Source organism: Alexandromys fortis, unplaced genomic scaffold (assembly GCF_014885135.2).
Source record: "Alexandromys fortis isolate MF-2015 unplaced genomic scaffold, M_Fortis_MF-2015_v1.1 scaffold_31, whole genome shotgun sequence".
Taxonomy (NCBI): domain Eukaryota; kingdom Metazoa; phylum Chordata; class Mammalia; order Rodentia; family Cricetidae; genus Alexandromys; species Alexandromys fortis.
The window spans coordinates 13,941,901-13,966,676 of NW_026067974.1; the positions used below are offsets into that span (position 1 = coordinate 13,941,901).

A 24,776-nucleotide genomic window follows, 5' to 3' on the forward strand; every position below is an offset into this window, starting at 1 on the left:
AAAGAAAGGGGAGGAACCTGGGTGGTGGTAACCAGTGGAGTCAGCAAACTAAAGAGGCAGGGACCAGCAGGGACATCTGGAGTCAGCGGGAGGACTCGGGAGAGCTGGAGATGAGGACTGAGATGAAGAAAGCCTTGTTGGAACAATGGTCTGGGGCAAGGGGACTCAGTGAAGCCAGCAGTCCAGACAGGCTGGGGGGCAGTCTGCTAAGAGGAGGCTGGGCTGAGGGTGTCACAATGGCCAAGCAGGGCAATGAGGGCTAAGTTTGGAAAGGAAGGCATGAACAGGACTGTTTCCAAAGCCAGCACATAATTGCCACAAGGGCTACCAGAGAGTCTTCAAAGGTGTGTGTCTTCAAGGCATGAGTCATGTGACCAAGGGAAGGGTGTGAGATGACAGACGACATTGTGTGTGGTTGACAGAAAAACAAGACCACATCCTCTTGGTCATGATTCATTGTCTTTATTAACAATGCCTCTGGTCGCCAAAGCGGTATTAACACTGTCATCCTCTACGAGAAAAATGTTGGCATAAATAACTTAAATGAGAAAATAAATATGTCGCTGAACTCTTCAGAAACCACGGCTTCCCTTCTAGTGGATGAGAACCGCACAGAAAGTTTGCCAAACCCACCAGGCTAGCCCCAGGGGCCTCCCTGCCCCGTGTGCTCTTCCCTTAAAAACATTCTTCCTCCCCCCCCTCCCCTTTTAACAGTTAAAATCTACACACAGAAAGTAAGAGGTGTCTGGAAATGATTTACAAAAGGACTTGTGGGTGGCGGCTGTGGCACCTCCCAGCTTCTCTGCATATGTACAGCACTGGCCCCTCCCCCCGTTATTATTCTGTTTAATACGCCATCGCTAAGGAGAGCATAAGACACTGTTTTTCTAGACAGAAACGTGTCCGTGGGCGGCAGGCGGGAGGAGGTGTCCTGGAAGGAGACATCTTTGGTTGGAAGCGGCTGGCAAGCCCAGTTTCCCCCAATGACCTTATAAACTGTGGTGTAGAAAATCCGTTTAAAACATGGCAAGGCAGTGGGAGAGGGTAGGAAACCGATCTTCGGGGAGCAGGGGTGAGATTTCTGTCACCATCTCTAGAACCCTGTCCTTCTCTACCTCAGCTGAAGGCAAATTTGAGATGAAGGAATAGGGGGTAGCCGAACATCTGGGAGGCCAGGTTGGGAATTAACAACCTCTTCCAGGAGGTTGCCAACCAGAGGTCTCTCCCCGCCCCCCTCTTTCTACCTCATTCCCTCTCTGTCCCCCTCCATTTGCCCAATCCTTGGAATCTCAGAAGAGTCCTTGGAGGGTCTAATCTCCATCCTGATCCATATTTTACAAAGGAGGCAACTGAGGTACCTAAAGAGAACCACGTAGCCCAACCTCACACTCAGTGGCCAAGCCAGGGTCAGAAACCCTTTCTGGTCCCGTGTTCTTGCACACCGGGCTTTACAGCAGAGTGAGGGTGAGTGATCTTTCCGCAGCCAGTCCCAAGTGCTTTCACACTCAGCTCCCTTTACGGTGAAAATGCTACCTTGTCCTGTAGGGGACCGGCGAGGGTAGAAAAGCCCCCAATCCCCTCCCCCCCACACACACACGGGGGCAGACTGGGCAGAGTGACTCAGTGTCAATGACTCAACTCCCTCTCTTGACCTGCGGGAACCCCCTCAGCGGGCAAGAGGGCGAGGGGACTCTACGGGTTGGGGACTCCGCAGGGCCTGGAAGGTTTAGCGCCCCTAGCCTGGGCTGCAGGCTTTTACAATAAAAAAACGAGTCGGATCGCGCCGGGGCTGCGTGGGCGCGGGAGCGCTCTAGTAGGCGTTCTCCAGCTCCGCCTGGTTGGCTTTGGCGCCCCGGGAACGGGGCCGTGGCTTGCGACCCTTCTGCGGCCGCGCGGTCTCCGGCCCGAAGTCCTTGAGCTCCGACTGGTTGTGGAAGCGGGTGAGGCGCTTGCACTTGCAGGAGGCCACCAGACGCACCTTGCGCGCGCGCGGCGCCGCGCTACCGGGACACAGCATCTGCACCCGCTGCGCGCGGTAGCGGTCCGGGATGCAGCGGAAGTCGGGTCCGTTTGGACGCCACCACTTCACGCGGCCGATGGCGTTAGGCAGCAGGCGCGCGGGGCCACATTGACCTGAGCACACCAGCTCGGTGACAGGCTTGGTGCTGCGACACGGCCCGTCGGTCACGAAGCGGGTGTAGTGCAGTTCGCGGCAACTGTATTCGGACGCGTCTGCGGAGAGAGGGGAGCGTGAGGGCAGCAGCCTAGCCCAGGCTGGGCTGCTCGCGTCATTCATTCCTCCTTGCTTTTTCCAAATCTGCCCCTCTCCAGGAGCTTTCCCACCAATGCAGGGATAGTAGAAAGGAGGCACCAAGTACTTTTGGAGCTTCCTGGGGGAAGATCCCTCCCTGGCTGCTCTCTGTCCTTGGAACCCAGTGATCAAACACCAGCGCTCTGTTATTTACTTTCAGTGTGATCTGTGGGCAAGTAACTTAACGTCTCTCGTCCCCACATCTGTAAAATAGGTTGCCCCAGGATCCAATGACCTCAACCACTACATGCGCGTAATACTGGGCACTGTGTGGCAAAGAGTTAGAAGAAGCAGTTTGTTCCTGTTTGGGGACTGGGTCTTATGTAGCCCTGGCTGGCTTCAAACGGGCTGTGTAATTGAGGATGATCTTGAATTTCTGAGCTCCCGTTTCCACCTCTCCGGTGGCGGTATACTGGCGTGGGTCACTCACTCTGTCCGGCTTAGGAGGTACTAAGGATCCAGCCCAGGGCTTCCTGCATACTAACCAAGGACTCTTCTCAATTAACTCCTTATCCCCAGCCCTGCCTAGCAGCCATTAGTTACACCTGGCTGGCTCCGGTCCCTTCTAAAACTCCTTCACCGGCCACTGGGGCAGGGGCGCGGTCTCGGGAGCTGGAGAAAGGAGTGGAGGTTAATTGAAGGTAGTAAATCACGGCAGCTGCTGTGGAGGAGCGGGTAGAAAGGCAGGTGGTGGGGATGAGAATTCATTAGGCTTGAAAGCCACCAAAGGCAGCGTTTCTAACCCCCTCATTATCACAGGTCCAGGCTGAGAAAAGAACTTGCCCCAAAGGCAGGGCTGGGTTGCTTGACGCCCCTGCCTAGGACGCCAGCACCTCCAGGCTCCTGCAAGGGTGAAAGTGATTTGTTAGAGGATTCCAGGTTGGGGATGAGTGAGGATTGAGGGCAGGTCTCTCTTTGCTAGCTACTTCCTTAGCAAGAGGGCGATAGAGTATCTGACCCCCAACCCTACAGTTCCTGCACACCAGGCTCTCTTGTTCTGTGTGCTTTGAACCGGTAGCTCATGGTGATCCAAACCTGCTCTCCAATGAACGAAGTTGGGTCTGGTGCCTGGCCTCATCTCTCACACACCCAGGCTATGTCTCCCACCACGGGCTTAGGTGGGTGGGAGTTTTTAAGCTAGCTAATTCATAGGCGCCCTCCCCGCCCTGCAGTTTCACAGGGTCAGGGCAAATATGACACAAGGATTATTATTTTTTTTTTTTAAAGTTCCAGGACCAAAACCAGAGAGGAGCAGAGGCCAGGATCAGCCTCCGCCCCAGAGAGAAGGCACAGCAGGGGAGGTAAGCGCCTCGCCATCCTCCTGTGGCTGGCTTTTTGGCTTCTGGGCTGATTTGACTTCCTCACCCCTGCAGAGGTGGGATGTGGAGGTGGTCTGTTTGCCCAGGGAAGGATAAATTTGGGGGCTTTCCAAGAATAGTGCCTTTAGGTCAGGCACTTCCTCTGCAAAACGTGACTGCAGGGCATTGCTCCTTTGGGGTGGCCCTTTCCCCCACACCCCTTACTGGCTGGGAGACAGCAGAGGCAGAGTATGGTGGCAGCTTGGGAAATGAACTTCTGCTCCACTCAGATGGGGACCAGCAGGCAGCAAGGTCCTCACTCTGGAGGATGTCCCTCCAGCTGCCACCTCACCCCAGTCGTTCCTGCCAGCTGCGCGCTTGATCCCCCAGGCATTTCTCCATGCAGGACTGCCTTCACAGGCTCTGTCCCCAGGAATGAGGCAAAGCCGGGGCCGGGGTGCAAGCAGAGGGCAGCTGGTGCCTCTTGTGCCCGCCCATATGGGGGATGCTACACTCAACTGCCACTCATGGGCTAAAATCATACCGAAAACCCCATTCTCTGATGCTAGCCCACTGAGTCTAATGAGGGGAACTGAAGGGGTTCTTTCTGGCTCCAGGTTCCCACCCGAACCCAATCTCAGGTTGCACTGCAACTGGATCAAACCAGCTTCCAGTCTCAGCTCTTCTCACTCCCAGGTGACTTTACCTCAGGAGCCTCAGTTTCTCCACCTTCAAGCTAAGGCTTTACCTCCGGGGTGACCATGTGGGATACAGGACAGCCACAGAATCTGGCATCCACCAGGTGCCTTACCTGGTCACCTCCCCGCTGGTCCAGCTAGAGCTGACCCCCATGTCCTCATCCTTGAGGAGATTCTTTGAACCATCATACAAGCCCATGCCCACGTTTATGCCAGCTTTGACAGAGCTCAGTCTCCCCACCCTGCCTTGGACACTCTGCCAGCCCCTCCAAGCCTGTCCCCAGATATAACACTGCTAACATTCTTCCAGGCAAGCTGGTCTCTCCCCTGGTGTGTTAGAGACCCCCAAAGAGCAGATCCTAAAACTACCCCAGTTCCCTCCCAGGATCCCCTTGCTACCTTGTCTTCCTCATCCCATACCTTTGGTGTCATAGGGATGGTGGGGAGGTCTCCCTCCGTTCTCTGCCCGGTTCATGGTCTGGTTGTTCTCCAGCTCCTGGGGAGGCTCGGGGTAGTCTCTGAGGCCAGGGATGATTTCTGTGGCATCATTCTTGAAGGCCGGCCACCCCTGGCCCTCCACAGCACGGAAGGCAGCATGGACAAGCAGGCAGACAAGACAGAGGGCCAGCGAGAGCTGCATGGTGCCAGGTGGAGGGAGGACACTCAGTGGCACAGGCTCCAGTCCTCAGCCTAGATACAGTCGCCTTTTTAAAGCCCCCTCTGCCTCATGCCAGCCAATGAGGATGGGCTGGAACAGGGCTGGTCCCATGTTTCCTCACCCCCCTCCCCAGGGGGAAAGGGGTGTGCTCAGAGTGAGCCCTCCCTAAGACTTCTCGAGCTCAGCAAACTTCCAAATTGTTGCTGGCGCTCTCAGGTGACCCGAGGCAGGGACAGAGCCAGCGCTCCCAGCGCCTCCCACATTCAGACGGCTGTGGTTTTCAGATATCAAAATGAGCTTGGCTTTTTAATTGTCTGACTCCCTGGGCCCCTCAGGCATTCTCAAAACAAACTGTGGGCCAGCTTAACAAAGGAAACGTGGGGCTCTGACTTCTACAGAAGGCAGGCAGAGTCCAGCTGACCAAATTCCTCCAGCCAAGTTCCTTTGTCGCCCCCCCCCCCCGCTAATGGTCTTAATTAAAGGTGTTTGATTGCACCCCACTCTCCACCCAGAAGCAAAGGATGCCTTTTTTTCATTTGGGGGGATTCTGGGGAATCTAACCTAGGGTCTCATGCTTGCTGTGCACACTACAGGGATGCTTTAAAGGTAATCCCATTGGCCTCCATAGGGCTCAGCACTGACGATTCTGAGCAGAGAAGTCTCTGGACTTTCTCTTCAAAATCAGGGGGGAAGTAGAGAGTCCACAGCCACTGGCGAGGAAGTGGGATTCTGGGGACAGGTTGAGGGAAAGCAGGTCACCATGGCTCTTGGAGATGGCTCACACTGAGGAAATCTCTTCTACCCTTGACCTGGGGTCCATTACAGAAGATTGTTAGCCAGGGAACTCAATGTGGCTTATAGGCTGGTGTGTCAGAGGCAGTTTCTTCCCCGGTCAGGCCTGGGGCAGGCAACACAGACTCCCATCTCTTGGCAAAAGCCAAGGCTAGTGCATTTATTGGTGATATACCCCCACCATTTCTCAGCTTATGATATTTTTCATGTATGCGTGCGTGATACATGTGTGCGAGTATACATGTATGAGCATGCAAAGACCAGAGGAGGTGTGTCCTCCTCTGTCTCTCTCCAAGTTATCTCCTGAGACAGGATCTCTTCCTGAGACATTTAGGTTAGGCTGGCTAGCAGGCTAGTGAGCTCCCATGACCCACTTGCCTCTGCCCCGCCACCCACACAGTCCTGGGGTTTAAGTACAGATGGCCAGGTTTCCACATGGGTGGCAGGGATTCGAACTCAGGTCTTCGTGCTTGCACACCATGCACTCTTACTCACCAAGGCATCTCTCTGGCCTCTCGTTATGTTTTCATAGACAGCTCTGAGTCTCAGATGAAAAATCCAAGGGACACATATATATAACAGGTGAGTTTCAGAAAGCCACTTCAGGCCCATGTAGGCCACTGATTCTCAACCTTCCTAGTGCTGTGAACCTTTAATAAAGTTCCTCATGTTGTGGTGACCCCCCCCAGCCATAAAATTATTTTCATTGCTACTTCATAACTGTAATCTTGCTACTGTTCTGGATCGTAATGGAACTATCTGATACTTCCCATGGTCTTAAGGGTTGATGACCCCTGTGAAAGGGTCATTCAATAACTCCCATGCGGGCACGACCCATAGGTTGAGAACCACTGGTCTAGGCACAAAGAAATCCAAGGGAGCTGCTGGCTCAGCCTGCAGTAGCAAAAGGGCCATGCCAGGGGGAGGACGGGTATGAGCAGGAAGATTCACACCTGAGGTGCAAAAAAAAAAAAAAAAAAACGGCCCAGCGGAAGCCTTCATTGAGATAGATTGTCAGAGGATGGCCCAGCCCTGGAGGAAGGCTGGGAAGGCGGCTATGGTCCACCTCGCCTTGGTATGCTAACTGCAACGAATTCCCACCTGCGCAGCTTCTGCAGGGCTCTGCCACCTGCCTCGACTTGTGAGTGGTCTGTCCATCTGTGGCCAAGCGCCTGTGTCCTCCTTTTCATCTTCCGTCACCCACACATCAATGCAGCTGCTTTGACAGGTTTACAAGGCAGACAGAAGGCCCCTCAGGAAGGGCCCTCTCTGATACCTGCTTCCTAAGTCAGTTTCCTTCAGGGCAGACAAAAACAGCTGTGGCCATTGTTGGGGGGTGATCTATCTCTCCCACCAGAGCTGTGGTGTTGTTAGAAGCTGCCCCCTCCTTTTGTCTGTGACCTCCAGTCCCCTTTCCCCTGCTCTGGAATGTGGACTGTTAACCCTGTCTGGGCCAGAGAACCAGCCTGTTATTCCAGATTGGGAGGGGGCAGTTCCTGGGCGGACGGGCATGTGTTTCTGTGAGCCTGCAGACTGGTTCTCACAGCACCACCTGCTGGTGGGAGATGACCATGGCCACCTTAATCGAGATGCAACCTGTGCTTGGAACACTTCTGCCACCTGCTGGACATAACAGGAGAACCCAAGTGGCCAGAGTGATCAAGCTCGGGATTAAAGTGGTGTTAACAGGAGAAAGGGTGTATACAGAGACTCAGTTCCTTAATGGCCATCCCTCTGCCAACAGGTAGCCCTGCCATGCTCAGGAAGACTCTGGGAACCTGCTGTGGTGCCTGCCTTCTGTTTACTCATTTGAGGTTAGGTCAGTGATGAGTGTATTTACTCAACACAAAATAAAAGTTTATCAAGGTTAAGTAATAGCCTTGGAGTCAAACCACAGGTCTCCACAGATCCCCATCGACTGTAGTTAAGGGTCTTTCTTCTTCTTTTTGTTTGTTTTTTCAAGACGGGATTTCTCTGTATAGCCCTGGATGTCTTGGATGTCTCTCTGTAGACCAGGCTGGCCTCAAACTCAGAGATCCTCCTGCCTCTGCCTCCACAGTACTAGGATTAAAGGGTATTTCTGACCTCTTGTTCTCAGCAAGACTGCTGTAAATGTTCTTGTATGCTGTCGTGGGTTTGCTGTCTAGTCTGTTTGGGGTTTTGTTTGTTCGTTTGTTCGTTTTGTTTTTGAGATGGCCTTGCTGTATAGCCCAGGCTACCTTCAAGTTCATGGTGCCGTTTCAGCTTCCCAAGGGCTGTAGGTAAAGGTGCGCACTGCCACACCTGAATAGTTTTTTAATTACTCTTGAGAATATTAAGATCATTGTAAGTTGACAAGTACTTGAACTAATTCAGAGAGATTTTATGTCTTCTCTACCAAGTTTCCCTCCATAGCAACAGCTCACCAAAGGGGTCAGTACAGTGTCATGGCCAGGACACACAGGGCACCCATCTTCCAGCCTCCCTGATTTGCCATTGCTCACTCACACATGTATCCACTGTGGCACACGCTCGTGTATTAGCTTTTTAAATGAGTTTGGATTATTTTATGTATGAGTGATCTATCTGCATGTGTGCCTGCAGGCCAGAGGTGGGCATCAGATCTCATTACAGATGGTTGTGAGCCACCATGTGGTTGCTGAGAACTGAACTCAGAACCTTTGGAAGAGCAGCCAGTGCTCTTAACCACTGAGCCATCTCTCCAGCCCCTCCCCACCCATGTTCTTCCTTCTATGCAATTTTATCACAAAATTTGCCTATTCACCATCACAATTAAGATGAAGAACAGCTCTGTGGCCCCAAGGACCTGCCCTGATGTCCTTTATTATTTATTTATTTATTTATTTATTTATTTATTTATTTATTTATTCACTTTTTGAAAGAGTGTCTCGGTACCATAGGCTAGCTGAGGCTAACCTTAATCTCCAGATCCACCTCCCAGGCGTCGAGGTTGCAGGTACATGCCACCTCCGCCAGCTCTGTCTCTTGTACAAAGATGTCCACTTACTTGCCTCCTTCACCCTCCCTCTTCCAGACCCTACTCACAGCAACCACCGACCTAACCGCGTTTCCCATCATTTTTCAATTAAAAACCGCTATGCAGATGCAACCAATGCAGGGCGCTGCCTTTTCTCACTCAGCATAATCCCCTGGAGTTACCCCGTATATGGGTACAGTGACAGGGATGTATCTGTCACTAGTGTCCTACAGAGAATTTTCATTGCCCAGGTTCTCTGTGTTGCCCCTACTCATCCTTTCCTCCCAGCCCAACTCCCAGCACACTGAGTTCTGTCTCTGTAGGTCTCATGGTCCCCAGAACACCCTGAGCTGGACTCACACAGTATGCCAGCTTACCAGGTGGGTACCTCCAAAGGCTAAATTGTAGGTGTTTAAAAAGTATTTTATTTTTAATTATTTGTACATCTGTTTGTGTGTATGTGTTCGAGGCCTGTGGAGGCCAGAGGTGCCGGATCTTCTGGACCTGTAAGTGGTTAGTGAGTCACCCAACATGGCTGCTGGGAACCAAACTCAGGTCCTATACAAGAGAAGTATGAACTCTTAACTGGAGCCATCGCCCCAAGTCCCCTAAGTGGTTATTTTTTAAATTTAGAAAAAGGCTGTACCAGTATGGTGGCATGTGTCTCAATCCTAGCACCTGGAGGCAGGGGACAGGGAATCAGGAGTTCAAGGCCAGCCTTGGCTACAGGTGGAGTTTGAGTCCAGGCTGGGCTACCTCAAAAACAACAATAGCACCCACCACAGAAGTCAGAAAAAAGCAAACATAAATAACTCAAACCTATAAAAGAAAACACACACAAAACAGACTTCTTTATAAGGTTAAGACATTTATTTTGGTTACAATTTTATAGTGTTAACACTGGTGATAGAGTAGACATTAAACTTTCCCTTTTACCCCCATGGCAGGAATTGAACCCAGGGCTTTGCCCTCCACCATCCCCTTTCCCCTGAACCTTTCTGTCTAGAAAAATCACTCTTTTACAAGTTACCCTAACAGGGGGAGGAGGCAAGAGCCCCACAAGCTGAACATTCACCAACGGTCTCTGTACCCTGAGACTCCCTCTGTTTACGATCAGGATAGAATCCAGATCTGGGAAGACCATATGATGCCACTTTTAAGAAAGGGAAAATGTTCTGTGAGGAAAGCTCTTATCTTCATATTTAAGATCAGTGCTTATTTTGATTAAAACGTTGAGCATCTTAATACTTACTACAAGCATCTTCAGTGAGCTTGTGGCTGGAAAGGCACCAACCTTCTCAACAGCGCCCCCTGCTGGCCACACACTGTTACTCACGCTCATTTCCCCGAGGGTGTGTGCTATATAGGCCAGCTCTGGATTCTTAAAACAACCTCCCGCATTGGAGCCCCAGAGAGCCTTAGTGTGGGCTAGAAGAGGTCCCTCATTTGGTAGGGGTTGGTCTGTGCCCTCGAGGTAACAGAAATAATAGTCAGGGGAAACAGCCTGCCTCTGGAAAGGCAGCCAGCATACTGGAAGATTGAGAAGGGAACCATTTTACATGTTAACTTTAACCTGGATTTTTATGAGTCAAAGAAAGTGATCAGGTACGGAGAAGAGGTAGGGGCATCCTGAATTCTTTATTCCAGGGATAGAACACCATCCAGGAATGGCCCCCACTCGCGGAAGTACAAGTGGCGGCTCTTTGGCAATACACGGCAATTCTACCTGAAGTAGGAGCTAATCTTCTGAACGCGGGGTAAAGCCAGCCAAGAAACCCTGAATTTTCAGCAAATAACCCCAAAGGCAAGACGGGAATCTCCCAAAGGCCCCTTTTCTTTATTTTCCCACAAAATGACGCCTCCAGGAGGCGTTAGTGAGTAAAGCCTTGGGTGTCCTGTGAGGTCATCACCCAGATGAGGCAGGAGGGGAGTCCAGCCTCTTCCAGGGGCAGAGTTCATCCTCACAGGTCTCCATGTGTTACCTGGACGAAGAGAAGCTCTGTCCTACCTGATAGGGAACTCTTTTTTTCTTTCTTTCTCTGGGGATGGCTCAAAGACATGCGGGGCGCTCGGACATGGCTGGGAGCTGGTCTCATTAAAGCCAAGAAGAGCCCAGCTTCCTTAGGCAGCAGGCGTGAAACTGCTTCCACTTAGCTTTAAAAAGCTAGGCGCCCCTTAATAAACCTAAATTTTTTGTTTTTTTAAATAGGATCTTGCTATTGTAGCCTGGAGTCTCAATGTGGAGACCATACTGGCCTTGAACTTGCAGTGATCCTCCTGCCTCTGACTCCCATGAACTGGGGCTGTAGACTCATGCTACCATGCCCTGCTATCCCGGGTAGTTCTTTGTTTGTTTCTTTGTTTTCTCTCATAACAACACGCGGATAAGTGCTGTCAACTTCACAGAGTTATTATGAAATGCAAATCAGATCAAGCAAGAAAGCCACTTGGAAACTATGGAGGTGGTACACAGTTCGGCTACTGCCATTTCATTCTGGAGAAAAGAGGACCCGTTCCATGTGTCCAGGGGCTGCGGTGGTCACACAGGATAGGGGACAGTGACCATCCAGGCTGCACAGCTCTGTCCCTGCGGTGATGGGACGGAGGCCCCAAGATGCACCTTCTTCTCCAGGCTCCTCAGCAGCTCTGAAAAAGGCATATCCCTGACCTTCCCTGTCAACGCAGCTGAGTTCTCGATTTAAAGCTGCATTTAAAACATTCAACAAAAGTCCCTGATATGCCTTTCCCTCCAAGTAAGATTTCTTTGCAAACTCTGGCAAGACATCCTACAGGCAGGCACAAAGGCTGCTGGGATCCGGGTGCCCCACAGCAACAACACACTATATACACTGGGCACTCAGACAGCTCTACGTATTCAGAAAAACAGGCTTTTATGAGATGCCTGTGTGCTAGGTGCTGAGGTGGTGGCTGAATGCCGCCACTCTGCTGTGTGACCCTGGATACACACAGCATAACACGAACATAGAGCCCAAGAAGACTGCGCTCACTCTCTGGCAAATGTGCACACACATGAGGTCTAGCACACTTCCAAACCAGCCCTGGAAAGAAGTCCTTTAAAGGGTCATTTCTTTGTTTGCTCGCTCTCCAGTAAAGGACATGGAGGCTTGTTTGTGGCCAGAGGGCCACTCCATCAGAACTACCCGTAAATGGGCAAGGGTGAGCACAGGGACCCTCCATTTCCCTTCTGTCCCCTCCCCTCTTCACAGCCGTGCACACACCCACGAACACGAGCTGTAATTGGCCAACTTCCTCCTTCTGTTCTTAGAATAGAAACCAGGATGAAAAGCAGTTAGTATGACAGCTGAGGCTCACCCACACTATAATTCAGGATAAAACCCTTGCAATTCTCCAAATGGTGGGTTTTTTTTTTAATAGGCTGGGCCTCAACACTCTGCCTTCTAAAGAAGAGAAATAGAACCCTGCCCAAGGAAAAGGGACAGTGCCATCCACAGAGAAGACACCAAAGCAGCAGATAAGGAACGGAAGATCCCCCAAAGAGGCACACTTTAAACATTCCAAAGAACTGGGAGAGCCCTCCAGGGAAAACGGATTTGCCTACCCAAGGGCCCCTGTAGAGTATATTTAATTCTAAGGAGATAATTAAAACACAGCCTCTTTGTGGAAAGCCAGCCACTAGGAACCTACCTCTACCCTGCTTCACCTTATGCCTCTGCCTAAGAGGGTGTGTCGGGCTGTGAGGACCAGTGACAGACGTGGGGGGAGCAGAACCTGTGTTTGCATAGATCATTTCCGGGGTCACCATGCTAGACCACTCAGGGGAACCCAGGTGCGGGAGGGGGGTCACAAGGAGTGCCTGGGAGTGGCTCAGGCCTTACATCCTCATAGGCCTCCTGCCCTGGGTCACTGAGATAGATGTATCTACGCCACAGGCTCCTCCCTGAGCCACCACCTCAGGGGAAGGACATAAACGGCAGGGAAGGACAACCAAGGAGCAAGAAGGGCCTCCTCAGCGAGCCCGGGGCCACAAGGGGACAGACAGATGGGAGCAGGGTACACTGTGTTTCCTAAGCACGGCTGCCAGGGACTCCCAGTCAGACCTCCGCAGAAGTTGGCTGCGGGCACCCTAGAGTTTCACCTTGCCCTCCTTGGCTAGTCTGTCATTAAGCTGGCAGAGCTGGGCCAGAAAACCGTCGTTGGGGCCAATCTCACGATTCTGCCTCACGACGCTCAGAGCAGACCTGACATCCATCTTCTGCCGCAACATGAGGTAGGCGATGACAAGTGTTGGGGAGCGGCTGTACCCCTCACGGCAGTGGACAAGCACCCGGCCTGTAAGAAACAGGAGGGACGTGTCAACTGGGGAAGCCCAAACTCACTGCAATGCCGAAATTCTTCCAGGCAACAGGTAGAGAGCGTTATCGCCACGTCGCTGTGTCTCACCCTGCATGGTTAAAATAGTAAGAACGAAAGACCCAAGGTTGATCAGGGACAGAGGTGACGCAGCCAGGGCTCTTCTCTGTCACCAGGAGAGGCAGGCTCTGAAGAGCCCCCCCCACCCAAGCGCGCACACCACGGAAAACTGGTAACATGTGCTCAAGGTGAACACCTGTGCTCCCTGCTGCCCAGCAGTACTGCAGGGTGTCCTTCTATGTCTTAGAAGCCTACCGTAGCGGCCCCCAGGTGGAAATTACCGAGACTATCAACTGGGTAAATAATAAGAGTCTTCTTAAAAAGAATTAATGACCTAGGTGGAGCCGGTAAGAGGGCTCAGTGAGTAGAGGGGCTTGATGTCAAGCTAACGACTTGAGTTCAAACCCTGGGATCCATATGGTAGAAAGAACTTTCTAGAAGTTGTTATCTAACTTCCACACACATGCCCAGTACAGTCATCCCTTTACCCCCACATATATATGTGTGTGTGTGTGTATGTATGTATGTATACATAAACATATGTGATAGATAACAAAAAATTAAGGAACTAGCCAGATGTGGTGGTACCTATCTGTAATCCCAACACTTCAAGAGGTTGAGGCAAGAGAGTCACTGGAAGTTCAAAGCCGGTTTAGGCTACAGAATGAGACCCTGGCTCTAAAAGAAAAAGAATGGGAGATGGCTCAGTAGGTAAAGGCATTTGCTGCCGAGCCTGGTGACCTGAGTTCAGTCCCTGGGACACACATGACTGGGGAAAAGAAAGTGACCCTGGCACACTGAACTCTGATGTCTACCCATACACTGCGGCATGCGTGCACACACATGCACACACACACACACACACACACACATTAAATAAATAAATGTAAAAAATAGAGTAATATGCAACTTACCAGATAAAAACATGCATGAAGCACAAAAACAGGTAGTATGATTCCACAGAACTGCAAGAAACCCAACTAACCCGTGCTCTTAGAAGCCCAAACAGCGGTGACCGGGACTATGGGTGGGCACCGAGATGGGAAGGAGCATGGAGTGGGTTTTCTGCAGGGCTGCCTGTTTTGTTTCTTCATCTGGGGGTTGGTACATGGGTGTCTGTCATTGCTGAACTGCACACTTTGTGACACCAGACTTCTCTATACGAATTTTATCTTTCAGTCAAGAGCGAAACATGAAATCAGCTACAGTGCCACCTGCCTGCAATCCTAGCCCTCAGAACGCTGAGGCAGGAGGATGGCAAGTTTGAGACCAGCTCGGGTTTTAGAGCGTTACTCTGCTTTAGAACGAAGCAATGTACACAAGCAGATAAACAAGACATGCTACGTGTGTCCATACAACATAACACTTGTCAAGAAAGTAAGAAGGAGCCGGGCGGTGGTGGCGCACGCCTTTAATCCCAGCACTCCGGGAGGCAGAGGTAGGCTGATCTCTGTGAGTTCGAGGCCAGCCTGGTCTACAAGAGCTAGTTCCAGGACACGCTCCAAAGCTACAGAGAAACCCTGTCTCGAAAACAAAACAAAACAAAACAAAAAAGTAAGAAGGGCACTGGGCGAAATGGCTCAGCAGTTAAAAGCACTTGTTCCAGATCCAAGTTTGGTTCCCAACACCCTTACTAGGCAGCTCATAGCCACTTCTAACTCCAGTTCCAAGGGAGTCCAAGACTCCTTCTGGCCCCCACTGGTACCTGCGCGTGTGGCAAATACACACACACAAATAAATACAGACTTTAAAGAAGAAGGCACTACAGGTGTGCAGAATAGCACAGATGAATCTCAAACATTCAGAGTGAGAGAGACCAGACCGCGAAAGAGAGCACGCTGCGTGGCTCTGTTGACATAAAAGTCTGCGAAATGTGCACTGGTCTCCGGTGACAGAAAGCAGACTGAGAGGGGCTGGAGAATAGAAGGTGGAAGGAACATGAAAAACATGGGGGTGATGGACACATTCCCTGTCTCGGTGGTAGTGACGACTTTACGGCTTCGCTTCCGGCAAAATTTTAATGACTGTCACGTTAAACACGCATGTACCCTTTCCTGAATGCCAAATCTACCTCTGCAAAGCACATTTTAAAAAAGAATGGATTTCAGGGCTGGAGAGATGGCTCAGCAGTCACAGCACTTCCTGCTCCCGCACAGGTCCTGGGTATGGTTCCCAAGAAACACCTCAGCTGGCTCACAACCACCTAGAACTCCAGTTCCAGGGGATCAGATGCCCTTTCCTGACCTCGGAGAGTCCCCACACACGTGGTGCAGGTAAACTCATGAAGGCACACACAGACACAGAAAAATAAGTTTTAAAAAAAAAAAATAATGGATTTCCAATACAAATACAAACAACACACACATGCCCTCTGTGGCTCCCCCGAACTGTCCTCTCCTCTTCCCTGCATTTCACCTTGTCCTCAGCCTACAGCACACACCCTTTCCTGCCTGTGCCCTGAAGACCACAAGCCATCCCCCCCCCCCCACGGCCACACTCATGTCTTCTGTTTCTGTTTCATTCCTTCATCACCAGCGAAATGTAAACTCAGAATTCCTCAGAGAACGGAAAGCAACGATGGGGGGGAAAGGGAGGAAGGGAGATAGGGATGGAGGGAAGAAGGGAGGGAAGGAGGGGTCAAAGTCCCATCACGTTGCAGGGAGCCCGCCCCCAGGAGGGGCAAAAGCCAGCTTCTCTCTTTTGTCACTGGCTCCCCACAAAGTACTTAATTCACATCCTTATCATCTCTCGCTCCTGCCTCCCTTCCACTCTCTTCCTACAAATGGGGCTCACCCTCATCCCTCACCGCTCATTGCCAATCCACACTCCACCCGGAAGCTGGAAAATCTTCCAGAAACACCGCTCTGACCTGTCATCATTCGCAGGGTGGAATGGAGTCCCTGAAGTGTGGCTTATGAGGCCTACTGCCACCCCTACCCATGGGGGTGAACTCCAAGATTGTCAGGGTACATAGCAAGACTCTGTCTCAAAAACAAAACAAAACAGAGACGGAGACAAAGCCTCAGGCTAGTGCCTGGCACGCAAGAGCACTCAATAAACATCAGCAGTACTGGGGGTGCCCCAGGCACCTGTCACTCTGCTAGCCACATACAGATCTGTTCTCCTCCTGAAGGGTGCATTCTTCCAAAGCAAGGGTTGTGGGGCTAGGCTTTGGATGCTCTGCCATTCCCAGCATCCCCAGGCATCCTCTGTTGCTGAGTGAGTGAATGGCCACCACCTACACCTCCTCACCAGCTTTATTTGGAAGGAAACTGAGGATCCAGAATTAACAGCATCTCTTCTGCACCCATCATCCTTACCTCCAAATGCTCCTCTATTTCCCTAGCTCCTCCTATGTCCCCCTACTTTCCTGCCTTCCCCCCCCCCCATTAATACCTAAAGTCCTCAGTGGCTTGTTCTGGTCCCACCTGACAGTGGGACCATTTGCGGGGCAGCCACTGCCTACTTCCTGCTGAGAGCATGCTCAGATATATCCAGGGCACAGAATCTACCATGTTCCATGTTCCAGGCCCAGCCCACACACCACCACCTCCACACAGCCTCTTTAGATCCTCAGAAGCAAGCGACTGTTCCCTCTTCTACACAAACCCAGGCTCCTTCCCCACTCCCTGGCACACATGCCTGTGTGTCTGCGCATGTATGTGACATGTGTGCTTCTTCACGCTTCCCTGTGGGCGCTAGTGTGCACACTGCTGTGTGTGATATGCCTGAGTGTGTATGCCTGATCACATATATGTGAGTGTGTACATGTGTTCAAGTGCACATACATGTGTGTGCAGGTGGAGACTCAAGGCTGGCATTGTGTCTTCTTTAGTGATTTATTCTCTGTCTTATAAATTGAGTCAGGATCTCTCCCAGAGCCCAGAGCTTCGTGCTTTGCTAGTCTGGGCTAACCAGTGTGCTCTGAGGATCTGCCTCCTGAGTGCTGGGATTACGAACAGTCAACCGCACCACCCAGACTTAATGTTTGTTCTGGGAATCCAAACGCTGGTCTTCATGGTTGGGCACCAAGTGTTTTTCCTGCTGAAATACCTTCCCAGCCTCAAACGCCTGGCTTTCTCAGTAATGGCTTCCTGTTCCTCAGAGTCCTGCAATGGTTGGAGGTTAATATCCATTCCATTTTAGTAGTCTATCTACAGGGCTCCAAAACCCTGGGGTGTTCTGCTTGTTCAGAAGTTACCTACAGGGAACGTAGACTATACCCATTGCTACATCGAGTGCTGGAGCCAGACCAGGGAAACCACTGGTCCCCTGGTTTCACCCACCAGCCTGGGATGGTTTCATGAAAGAGAGGATGCCCAGTGGTAAGGTATGGGGTAGTGTTTGCCAGAGGATAGGAAGAAATAGGCAGAAAAATTTCAGGCCTAAGATTCAGTCTGCTTATACCAAAGCAAGAGGTCAGAACAAGAGGCCAGTGGACATTCCCTGTTGTCTAGAAAGAGAAAATAAAAGGAAAATAAAGGCAGAATGTTCCAGAGTCCCCTGAATGTATGACCAACTGCTGCCATGTGAGAACGGCAATGACCACCCCCTAACTGACCAGGCCATGTTCTCCATCTATCCAGAGTGAGGAGCGTAGAACAGCTGGAGGGGAATGTTGGGGTTGGGTGACAGGAACCATCAGGGACCATAAGGCCCTGGCCTTAACGTCTGAAGTTTTCCCAGTCAACAGAGCTTCTGCAAGTCCGGAATATGAACTGAGCATCCAGTGGGCAGGGATCTCTCTTTGAGAATCATTTGGACAGGGAAGCTGCTGGACCAGGAAGCATCTATGTCACACGAATACGACCAATCACATCTGTAATGGGTCACCTCCTCCCTACAGACAGAGGGAGACGTAATGGGAAGAGCCCAGAGAGCTCATCTGCCCTGCTGACCTCTGCCCTGTGTCCTCCTAGGACGTCTCATCATTCCGATGTCTTGTCTGATCACCAGGCAGCCCCTCCTTCAACCCTGCTTTCTGTCTGCAGCTGCAGAGACCAAGTGACAGGAAGCCTTAACCTGGGATCTCCAGGCTGTGGCCCTCCGCCCAGCATGGCCACGCATTCCTCTGGTAAGGCAGCCACTCATGAGTGTCTAGTCACTAAAAGGGTAGGGAAGCCCCACTGGAATTTTGGGGAATGGTTCGCTAATCTTAAAAGGAAAGACACAGGCTGGGGATATAGCATAGTCTTTGTGCTGTTCAAACCGGAACGCCTAAGCTCAGATCCCTAAGCACCCAAATAAAAGCCCGGCACAGCACCATGTAGTCCCAGGCTTAGGGAACTAAAGAAAAGCACATCCCTGGAGCTCAGTGGCCAGCAACCTAGATAAATCAGTGAGCTTCAGGATTAGGGAGAGACCCTGTCTCTAAGGTGGAAAACCAATTGAAGACAGTGTTCAGCATCAACCTCTGGCTTCCACCTGCAAATGTGCACATGTATACACACAGAAACATACACATGCACAAACACATGCACACACATGTACACACATACACACACACGCACACACATGCATATGTACACACACGAAGACATACACACGTGCAAGCACTTGCATGCACACATGCATGCACACACACATGCACATACATAAATGGGCACACTAAACTAAAAGGAAAGAGGCACTGAAGCCTCATTGCTGCACTGTGTATGTCTGGAATATTATCCTTTGTCTATGGAATACATAAACTCTATGCAATGGTCCCTATAAACTCACACATGGAACATGTAAATCCCTAGTTGGTGGCACCATTTTGGAACGTTTTTGGAAACTGTCTCAAGTTGGGCCTCCTAGGAGGAAGCAGATCTCTGAGGGCTTGCGTTTGAAGGGTATATCTGACCTACAACTGCTTTCCCACTCTGCCTCTGCCTGTGTCCTATCTGCCGTGAGGTAAAGGGCCTCCTCTCTCACACACTTCCACTGTCCTGATATTTTGTCCATGCACAGAGGGCCAGCACCTCACAGACGGAAATCCCCTGACAGCGTAGAGCTGCTCTCTCTGTTATTCTGGTCATGGTCATATAAATGTAAGTAGTATAAGCTGTGGTAGCCAGATCTGTTGAGCTACCGAATCGAACAGCCCCAGGGTTCCTTTACTTCAGGACTTTCCATGCTGGTCATTAGCTGTCATTATCATGGGTGTTTGTGTCTGGGGTAAGGGTTAGGTGGTCAGAAACCACCCTCTGCCCAAATCAAACTAAAGACAGGACCCGCGCGCTGCCACTGTGTGCAAGAGTTGATCTGCTTGTGTCAAGAGGGGCCACCAGAGCTGCCAGGCAAAGAGAGCCTTAAAGTCATCACCACAGGGGGGCAGGGAACGAAAGACTGGCCACAGGGAGACCTGCTGAGGTCCGCTCTCTAGGCCAGCCCACGTCAAAGCCACCTTCCCATGGGTCCTGGCTGTAGGTCCCTTACCATTCTTGTAAGCCAAGGCCTGGTCGATGAAGTCTGCGGCCCTTTCAAAGTAGGCGCTGAGGTTGAACTCCTGCGTATCATTGGCCTTGATGCCCAAGTAGGTGATGCCGGAATCATTGTAAAAGTTGGCATTGGTGTTGACGTGCATGAAGGACCTGCCCTCGGCGGCATTCAGGACGTGGGTGATGCCCAATTTTTGCAGCTGGGAGATGTCCTGAGCTACAGACCTGGATGGGAGGCAGCGGCAGAAAATGAAGAGGCAGCCCCGCAGGAAGAAGTTGAAGAAGAACCTGAGCCTTTAGGCAAAGCAAGGAGACGGTCCCCGCTGTCCCCCGTGGCTCCTCCTGCCCCATCTCATGTCCTCTCCCGTCACCCCAGCCGTATCCAGTTACCAGCAGCTTCCCCAAATAGACTTGTGGTTCTGTGCCCATGTTGTCTCCTCCGCTACCTCCATGTAGGCATCACTCCTGTGGGATGTCCTCAGCTCCTTCCAGTGTGCGCCATCACAGTTCCTATGCTGTGATGGTGGCACAGAGAAACTACAGAGTCGGGCACGGTAGCACACGCCTGTGATCCTGCACTCAGGGGGCCGTGGGAGACAGATCATGGGATTGATGCTAGCCCGCGTTCAAACAACAAAACAAAATATAGACCCTGGAGTCAGAGTGCCTGGGTCTACATCCAGCCCTGTCATTTACCAGCCAGGCAACCTTAAGCAAGCCACTTAACCTTTCTGTGCCTCGGTTTTCCTTTCTGCAAAATGGGGCTAATGGTGCCACCTTGGGGTAGCCCTGGGTGTTAAAGGAGGCTGTTCTGTTGACAGAGCTTGACTCTGCAGGGGGCAGGTGTTATATCCCACGGCAGGGTCACGCTTAGCTGTTCAGAGCTTCAGTGTGTGAGTTCCTTGGGTGGTCTGTCCTCTCAGTACCTGCTACAGTGCCTGATGCATGGCACTGAATAAATGTTTGGTGACTGAATGAAGAACGGAACTGGCACAGGCCAGGCACCCTCAAGGATCGATCCCGCCATACTCTCTTTGCGACATCTGGAGTTCCCTGGACCGTCTTAGGAGCAAATGCCCACCCTCCCCCCAGGATGGGTATTAGAAGGTATCTTGATGGAATGGTCAACCAGGCCCTTCACTTCCTCTCACAATGTCCAGTTTAAACAGGAGTTTACACTTTTACAAAGCAATGTCTCCCGCAGGCTCCTGTCTGCCTGTTATGGCAGCCGGAAAGAGAGGACAACACTGTCCCCAGTGAACAGAGCTGAAACTCTGCAGGACAGGACTGGCGGTGGATGCTCACATGGGCTGCTGAGTCAGAGCTGAGAGGCAAGCCTTCTCCAGACATCCAGCCAGGCTCTGCCTCCTACCTCCCTCTGCCCCTCACGCCCCCACCACCTATAAAGCCGAGATCGGAAATACAGCTCAACACTGACTCCCTCGCTGCCCTGACAGGCTGTGGCTGAAGCTCTTTGATCCAGGAGTTGGGGGGGGGGGGGAGAGGAGGGGAGGAAGCCCAATGCAGGGCACTAGGAACTCAGTTGATCCTCACTGAGCACAAGCACCCCCCACATCAAGGTCGTATTTGCACAGAGGGCAAAGAACGTATGTTCCACGGCAGCCACTACATCTGCCTCTACGACTACTGCCGGCCTAGAGAAGTCACTACAGACAATTGCAACAAACTGTCCCCCAGGAAGCAGGCTCCTGAGACTGTCAAGACCCCTGGCAACTTGGGTAGCTGGGGTAGGGAGGAGTGGGAGGGGGCTCCCTAGGACTTTGCAGTGACTGGGCCTCAAGACTGACCCTGTGAGTCTGTTTGGCCGCTCCCCTTCAAATCACTGAGCAAGACTGCACTGCTGTGCTGTGGATAAACTATCACCACCATTTACTAGCGAATGACCATCGTGTGGTGTGTGACACACAGTTGGTGCGCCATAAGTAAGTGAGTGATAAAAAGCATGCAACCTGTCCCCAAGAGTCTGGGACCTGCCATGTGAACCCCCCTCTGGTTCCACTGTAGGTTAAAGCAGCAGGTTCACATGGAAGACACTGAAAAGTCCTCCCAACCCTTCAACCACCTCTGGCCACCCCTCCTACTGTGTGAAAATGAGAGGAAAGCTTGCTTAGCAATTTTGAAGTGCAGTCCTTGAAATGGACCCACAGAGCTTCTTTGATAAACGGGTCTTCGAGCGTGAAAATTCAATGTTGGCCTTCCCCCAAACATGGGTCACGCCAGCCTTTCTTTCGGTGTTAACAACGACTCTCTCCCACTGCTGAGAAATCCCCACTAATAACAGTATGACTAAAATATAAAGTTTTTTAAAGGACACATAAGAGATTAATAATATACACATTTCCTGGTGGTACGATTAGAAGGAATTGTCAGATGGCTCAGGTCTTCTATGGAGTTTAACATATCCCATCTGAGTCAAACCCTATCTGGAGAAGCCAGGAAAGCTACTTCCTCTTTAGGGTATTTTAGGGTATTTTGATTTCCTGACGCGGACAGGAAAAGCTCCACACCCGGATTGTAACGTCATCCCGTTGCCATGGCAACGAAGGCAGACATTCCACGGTGACCTCACTGCAGAACTAGGCAGCTGTCACATGACGCGCGGCCAAGAGACAGCCCTGCCACCTGTTAAGAGAACGTGGTAGCCTCGACCCCGCCTAAACCAAAGCCAGGGCGGGCGGTGGCCGAGGGCAGGGCCCGGGCACATTCGGGTCTCAGGGCATGCAGGGTCCAGCTCCTCGGCTTCACGCACGGGGAGTGGGTGTCTGCTCCAGCCCGGTCCCCAGCCTCCGCTCTTCTTGCTCGCAGGTCGGCGACCGCGCCCAGGCTTCCCCCGCCCCCATCCACGCCCTTGGACCCCACTCCAGCCCCCGAGTGGGCGGGGCGCCCGGGGAGCGGCTGCGAAATCAGCCCTCCCGGAGACTCACGCGTTGCCCACGTAGACCCTCGGGATGACATCGTTGCAGGGCTGGGTCGGGAGGCTGTAGCAGCCGCTGCCGTCTGAGAGCAGGTCGTTGAGATCTTGCACCGAGAGCTCGAACGAACCGGACATGGCGGCGGCGGGGCCCTGCACGCCGGGGCAGAAGCGAGCCAGGGGGAGAAGCCGGGTCAGTGGGGCGGGGCTGCCTAATAAAACCGCCCCGTCCCGCCCCGGAGGCGGGCCCGCCGGGTGCAGGAAGCTGCGGGCGCCGCGCAGAGGACACGCGCGACCGGCCCACGCGCCGTAGGACCCTGGAGCGTATCCCTGACCGAGATGTCGTCACTCTCGCGTCGCCGGTCTTCTATCTCCCTGGCTAACGCAGGGGAGCGCAGGCCCTTCCCTTACTGAACCCGCCGCAGGGCGCCTGGGGTACACCTGGTGTAGCTCTTTCGGGATAACGGGGACCCCTGGGGTTTGCTGTGAACCCTTCTGGCTGCAGACCAGCATTGTTGGCATCCATTCCCTCACCTCAGACTCGTGAGAACACATCTTTCCAACACACTCCTGCTGAACCCCGCCCACCCCCGTGATTCCTTACCCAAGGTCACAGGGAAGAGCCCAACGCTGGGGACACTTCTTCCGTGTTCGTTACAAAGCAGCATTGAGCTTTTAAAACTGGGGCTATAGGTCGCCAGGTTTGGCCTTTGACCCTGGGGGATTGCTTAATCCTTAGCTGGCTAGTAAAAGGGAGGGGGAGGGGCGGGGGTTACAGCGTCACAATAATAGTTTGAGCTGCTATGATTTTAGAGAACCGAAGTCTTTACAAATCTGTAACTTTAGAGTGTAAACACAATGCAAGTGGAAAATTCTCACACCTGACCTGTGACGGATGCCAGTCAGTCAAAACACAGATGCACGAAAAATTACTGTACAAAATTATATTCAGGATAGGTTTATGTGTGAAGCATTAATGAATTTTCTGTTTAGACTTGGATTCATTCCCTAAATACCTCATTATATATATTAAAATAATATAAAATCCTAAACGTTTCTGTCCCGAGCACTGAAGTGAAGAATATGCAATACCTAACTTGTAAGGATTACTGGAAAGATTCCAGGAGCATTCAAGGGGCCGAGGAGGTTCCTGGGCTGTTAAAAGGTGCCGAGCATGCATAAAGCTCTACTTTAGTTCTCTGAATAAGCAGACAAAGCGGGACCAGAACCGCTTAAAATCTCTGAATGTTTGGTCTGCGCCCTGAGCTAGTGCACCCTGGGCTGGTGTGGAGGTAAAATCGTTCTCCACACCCTCCTTGACAGATCTTGCTGGAGCAGCTGCTATCTCACTGTGAACCACGTGGTGTCAGTAGCTGATCCTCTCTTGGGTTTCCACTGAGGGCAAAGGGCTCAGAAGCTTACTTCAAAGCGGTTCTCAGTTGCCATGGTAAATAGCCGAGTCCTTAGCTCCAAAGCGGTAAATACAGTGTCTGGAATCCAAGAATCCACACTCTGAATCCGACTCTGCCACTTACTAAGGTTTGTCTTATGTTTTTTTTTTTTTTTGTTGTTGTTGTTGTTGTCTTTTATTTCACACTTAAGTTTTTGAGACAGGGTCTCACGTAGTCCAGGCTGGCTTTGAATTTTCTGTATTCTCTGAATTTGATCCTCCTGCCCTCACTTCTCAGAGTGCTAGGATTACAAACGTTTGCCACAGCACCTGATTACACGGACACAGATCGGAAATGTTCCATTCCCAAAGAAAGCTTACAGTCTCAACATCTTCAGGGAAACATAGCTCAAAGGGCACAATGACACATGGAATTCCTGCCTTCCTGGGTGCCTGCCTGTGCCAGCCAGGGACCTCCACACCCACCACAGGTTTTCTCCCCCCTCTAGCCTTGAAACATCAACTTTCAGGCAGGTGGGGAGCTACAAAGCCCGCTTTCCTTCATCTGGACGTGGCCTGACTTAGCACAAAACCGAAAGCCCAGCACAGAACCGTAAATGCTTAGAGGAGAGAGAGGTGCTACTTACCCTAATCCAGTCATAACACAGGGCATGTAAGTACCGGATCATTCCACACCCCATCAACATATAGAAATTTTATCTCAACTTAAAATTAAAAAAAAAAATTAGGTGCCCAGAGACAGCCAGGCATGTTCTTCTCCTACTCCTCCATTGAGACTTGTCCCTGATGTCATAACTGAGTAACTATGACAGCCCATCATGGGACAGCTAAGTGTCTCACAGAGGAGTCAGGAGTCTCATTTCTAAAGTGAGACTAGGAGGAAAA

The 24,776-nt window shown here is 51.6% G+C and overlaps 2 protein-coding genes across 3 annotated transcripts; both read right to left on the reverse strand.

Annotated features, from left to right (window-relative positions):
- Positions 1-507: 507 nt before the first annotated feature.
- Sost (sclerostin) lies at positions 508-5,107 on the reverse strand. Its single transcript, XM_050156524.1, has 2 exons — positions 4,728-5,107; positions 508-2,232 (listed from the first exon to the last, which is right to left on the reverse strand). The coding sequence occupies exons 1-2, from the start codon at positions 4,945-4,947 to the stop codon at positions 1,811-1,813; spliced, it is 642 nt and encodes a 213-aa protein (XP_050012481.1). The 5' UTR covers positions 4,948-5,107; the 3' UTR covers positions 508-1,810.
- Positions 5,108-9,582: 4,475 nt separating this feature from the next.
- Dusp3 (dual specificity phosphatase 3) lies at positions 9,583-24,742 on the reverse strand. Of its 2 annotated transcripts, none has more exons than XM_050156525.1 (4): positions 24,518-24,742; positions 22,494-22,633; positions 19,547-19,773; positions 9,583-13,045 (listed from the first exon to the last, which is right to left on the reverse strand). In XM_050156525.1, exons 1-4 carry the CDS (start codon positions 24,575-24,577, stop codon positions 12,840-12,842), a joined length of 633 nt encoding a protein of 210 aa, XP_050012482.1. In that variant the 5' UTR covers positions 24,578-24,742; the 3' UTR covers positions 9,583-12,839. The 2 variants fall into 2 exon arrangements, with proteins under 2 accessions (XP_050012482.1, XP_050012483.1); XM_050156526.1 differs by lacking the exon at positions 24,518-24,742 and adding an exon at positions 23,085-23,181.
- Positions 24,743-24,776: the final 34 nt, after the last annotated feature.

Coding starts and splice junctions, on each gene's coding strand:
- Sost (XM_050156524.1), bottom strand. CDS start 4,947: ATGCAGCTCTCGCTGGCCCTCTGTCTTGTCTGCCTGCTTGTCCATGCT. Junction 2,233..4,727: donor CCATCCCTATGACACCAAAG/GTATGGGATGAG, acceptor CTCTCTCCGCAG/ACGCGTCCGAATACAGTTGC.
- Dusp3 (XM_050156525.1), bottom strand. CDS start 24,577: ATGTTGATGGGGTGTGGAATGATCCGGTACTTACATGCCCTGTGTTAT. Junction 19,774..22,493: donor AGGGTCTACGTGGGCAACGC/GTGAGTCTCCGG, acceptor CCTCCCATCCAG/GTCTGTAGCTCAGGACATCT. Junction 13,046..19,546: donor GGCCTTGGCTTACAAGAATG/GTAAGGGACCTA, acceptor TGTTTCTTACAG/GCCGGGTGCTTGTCCACTGC.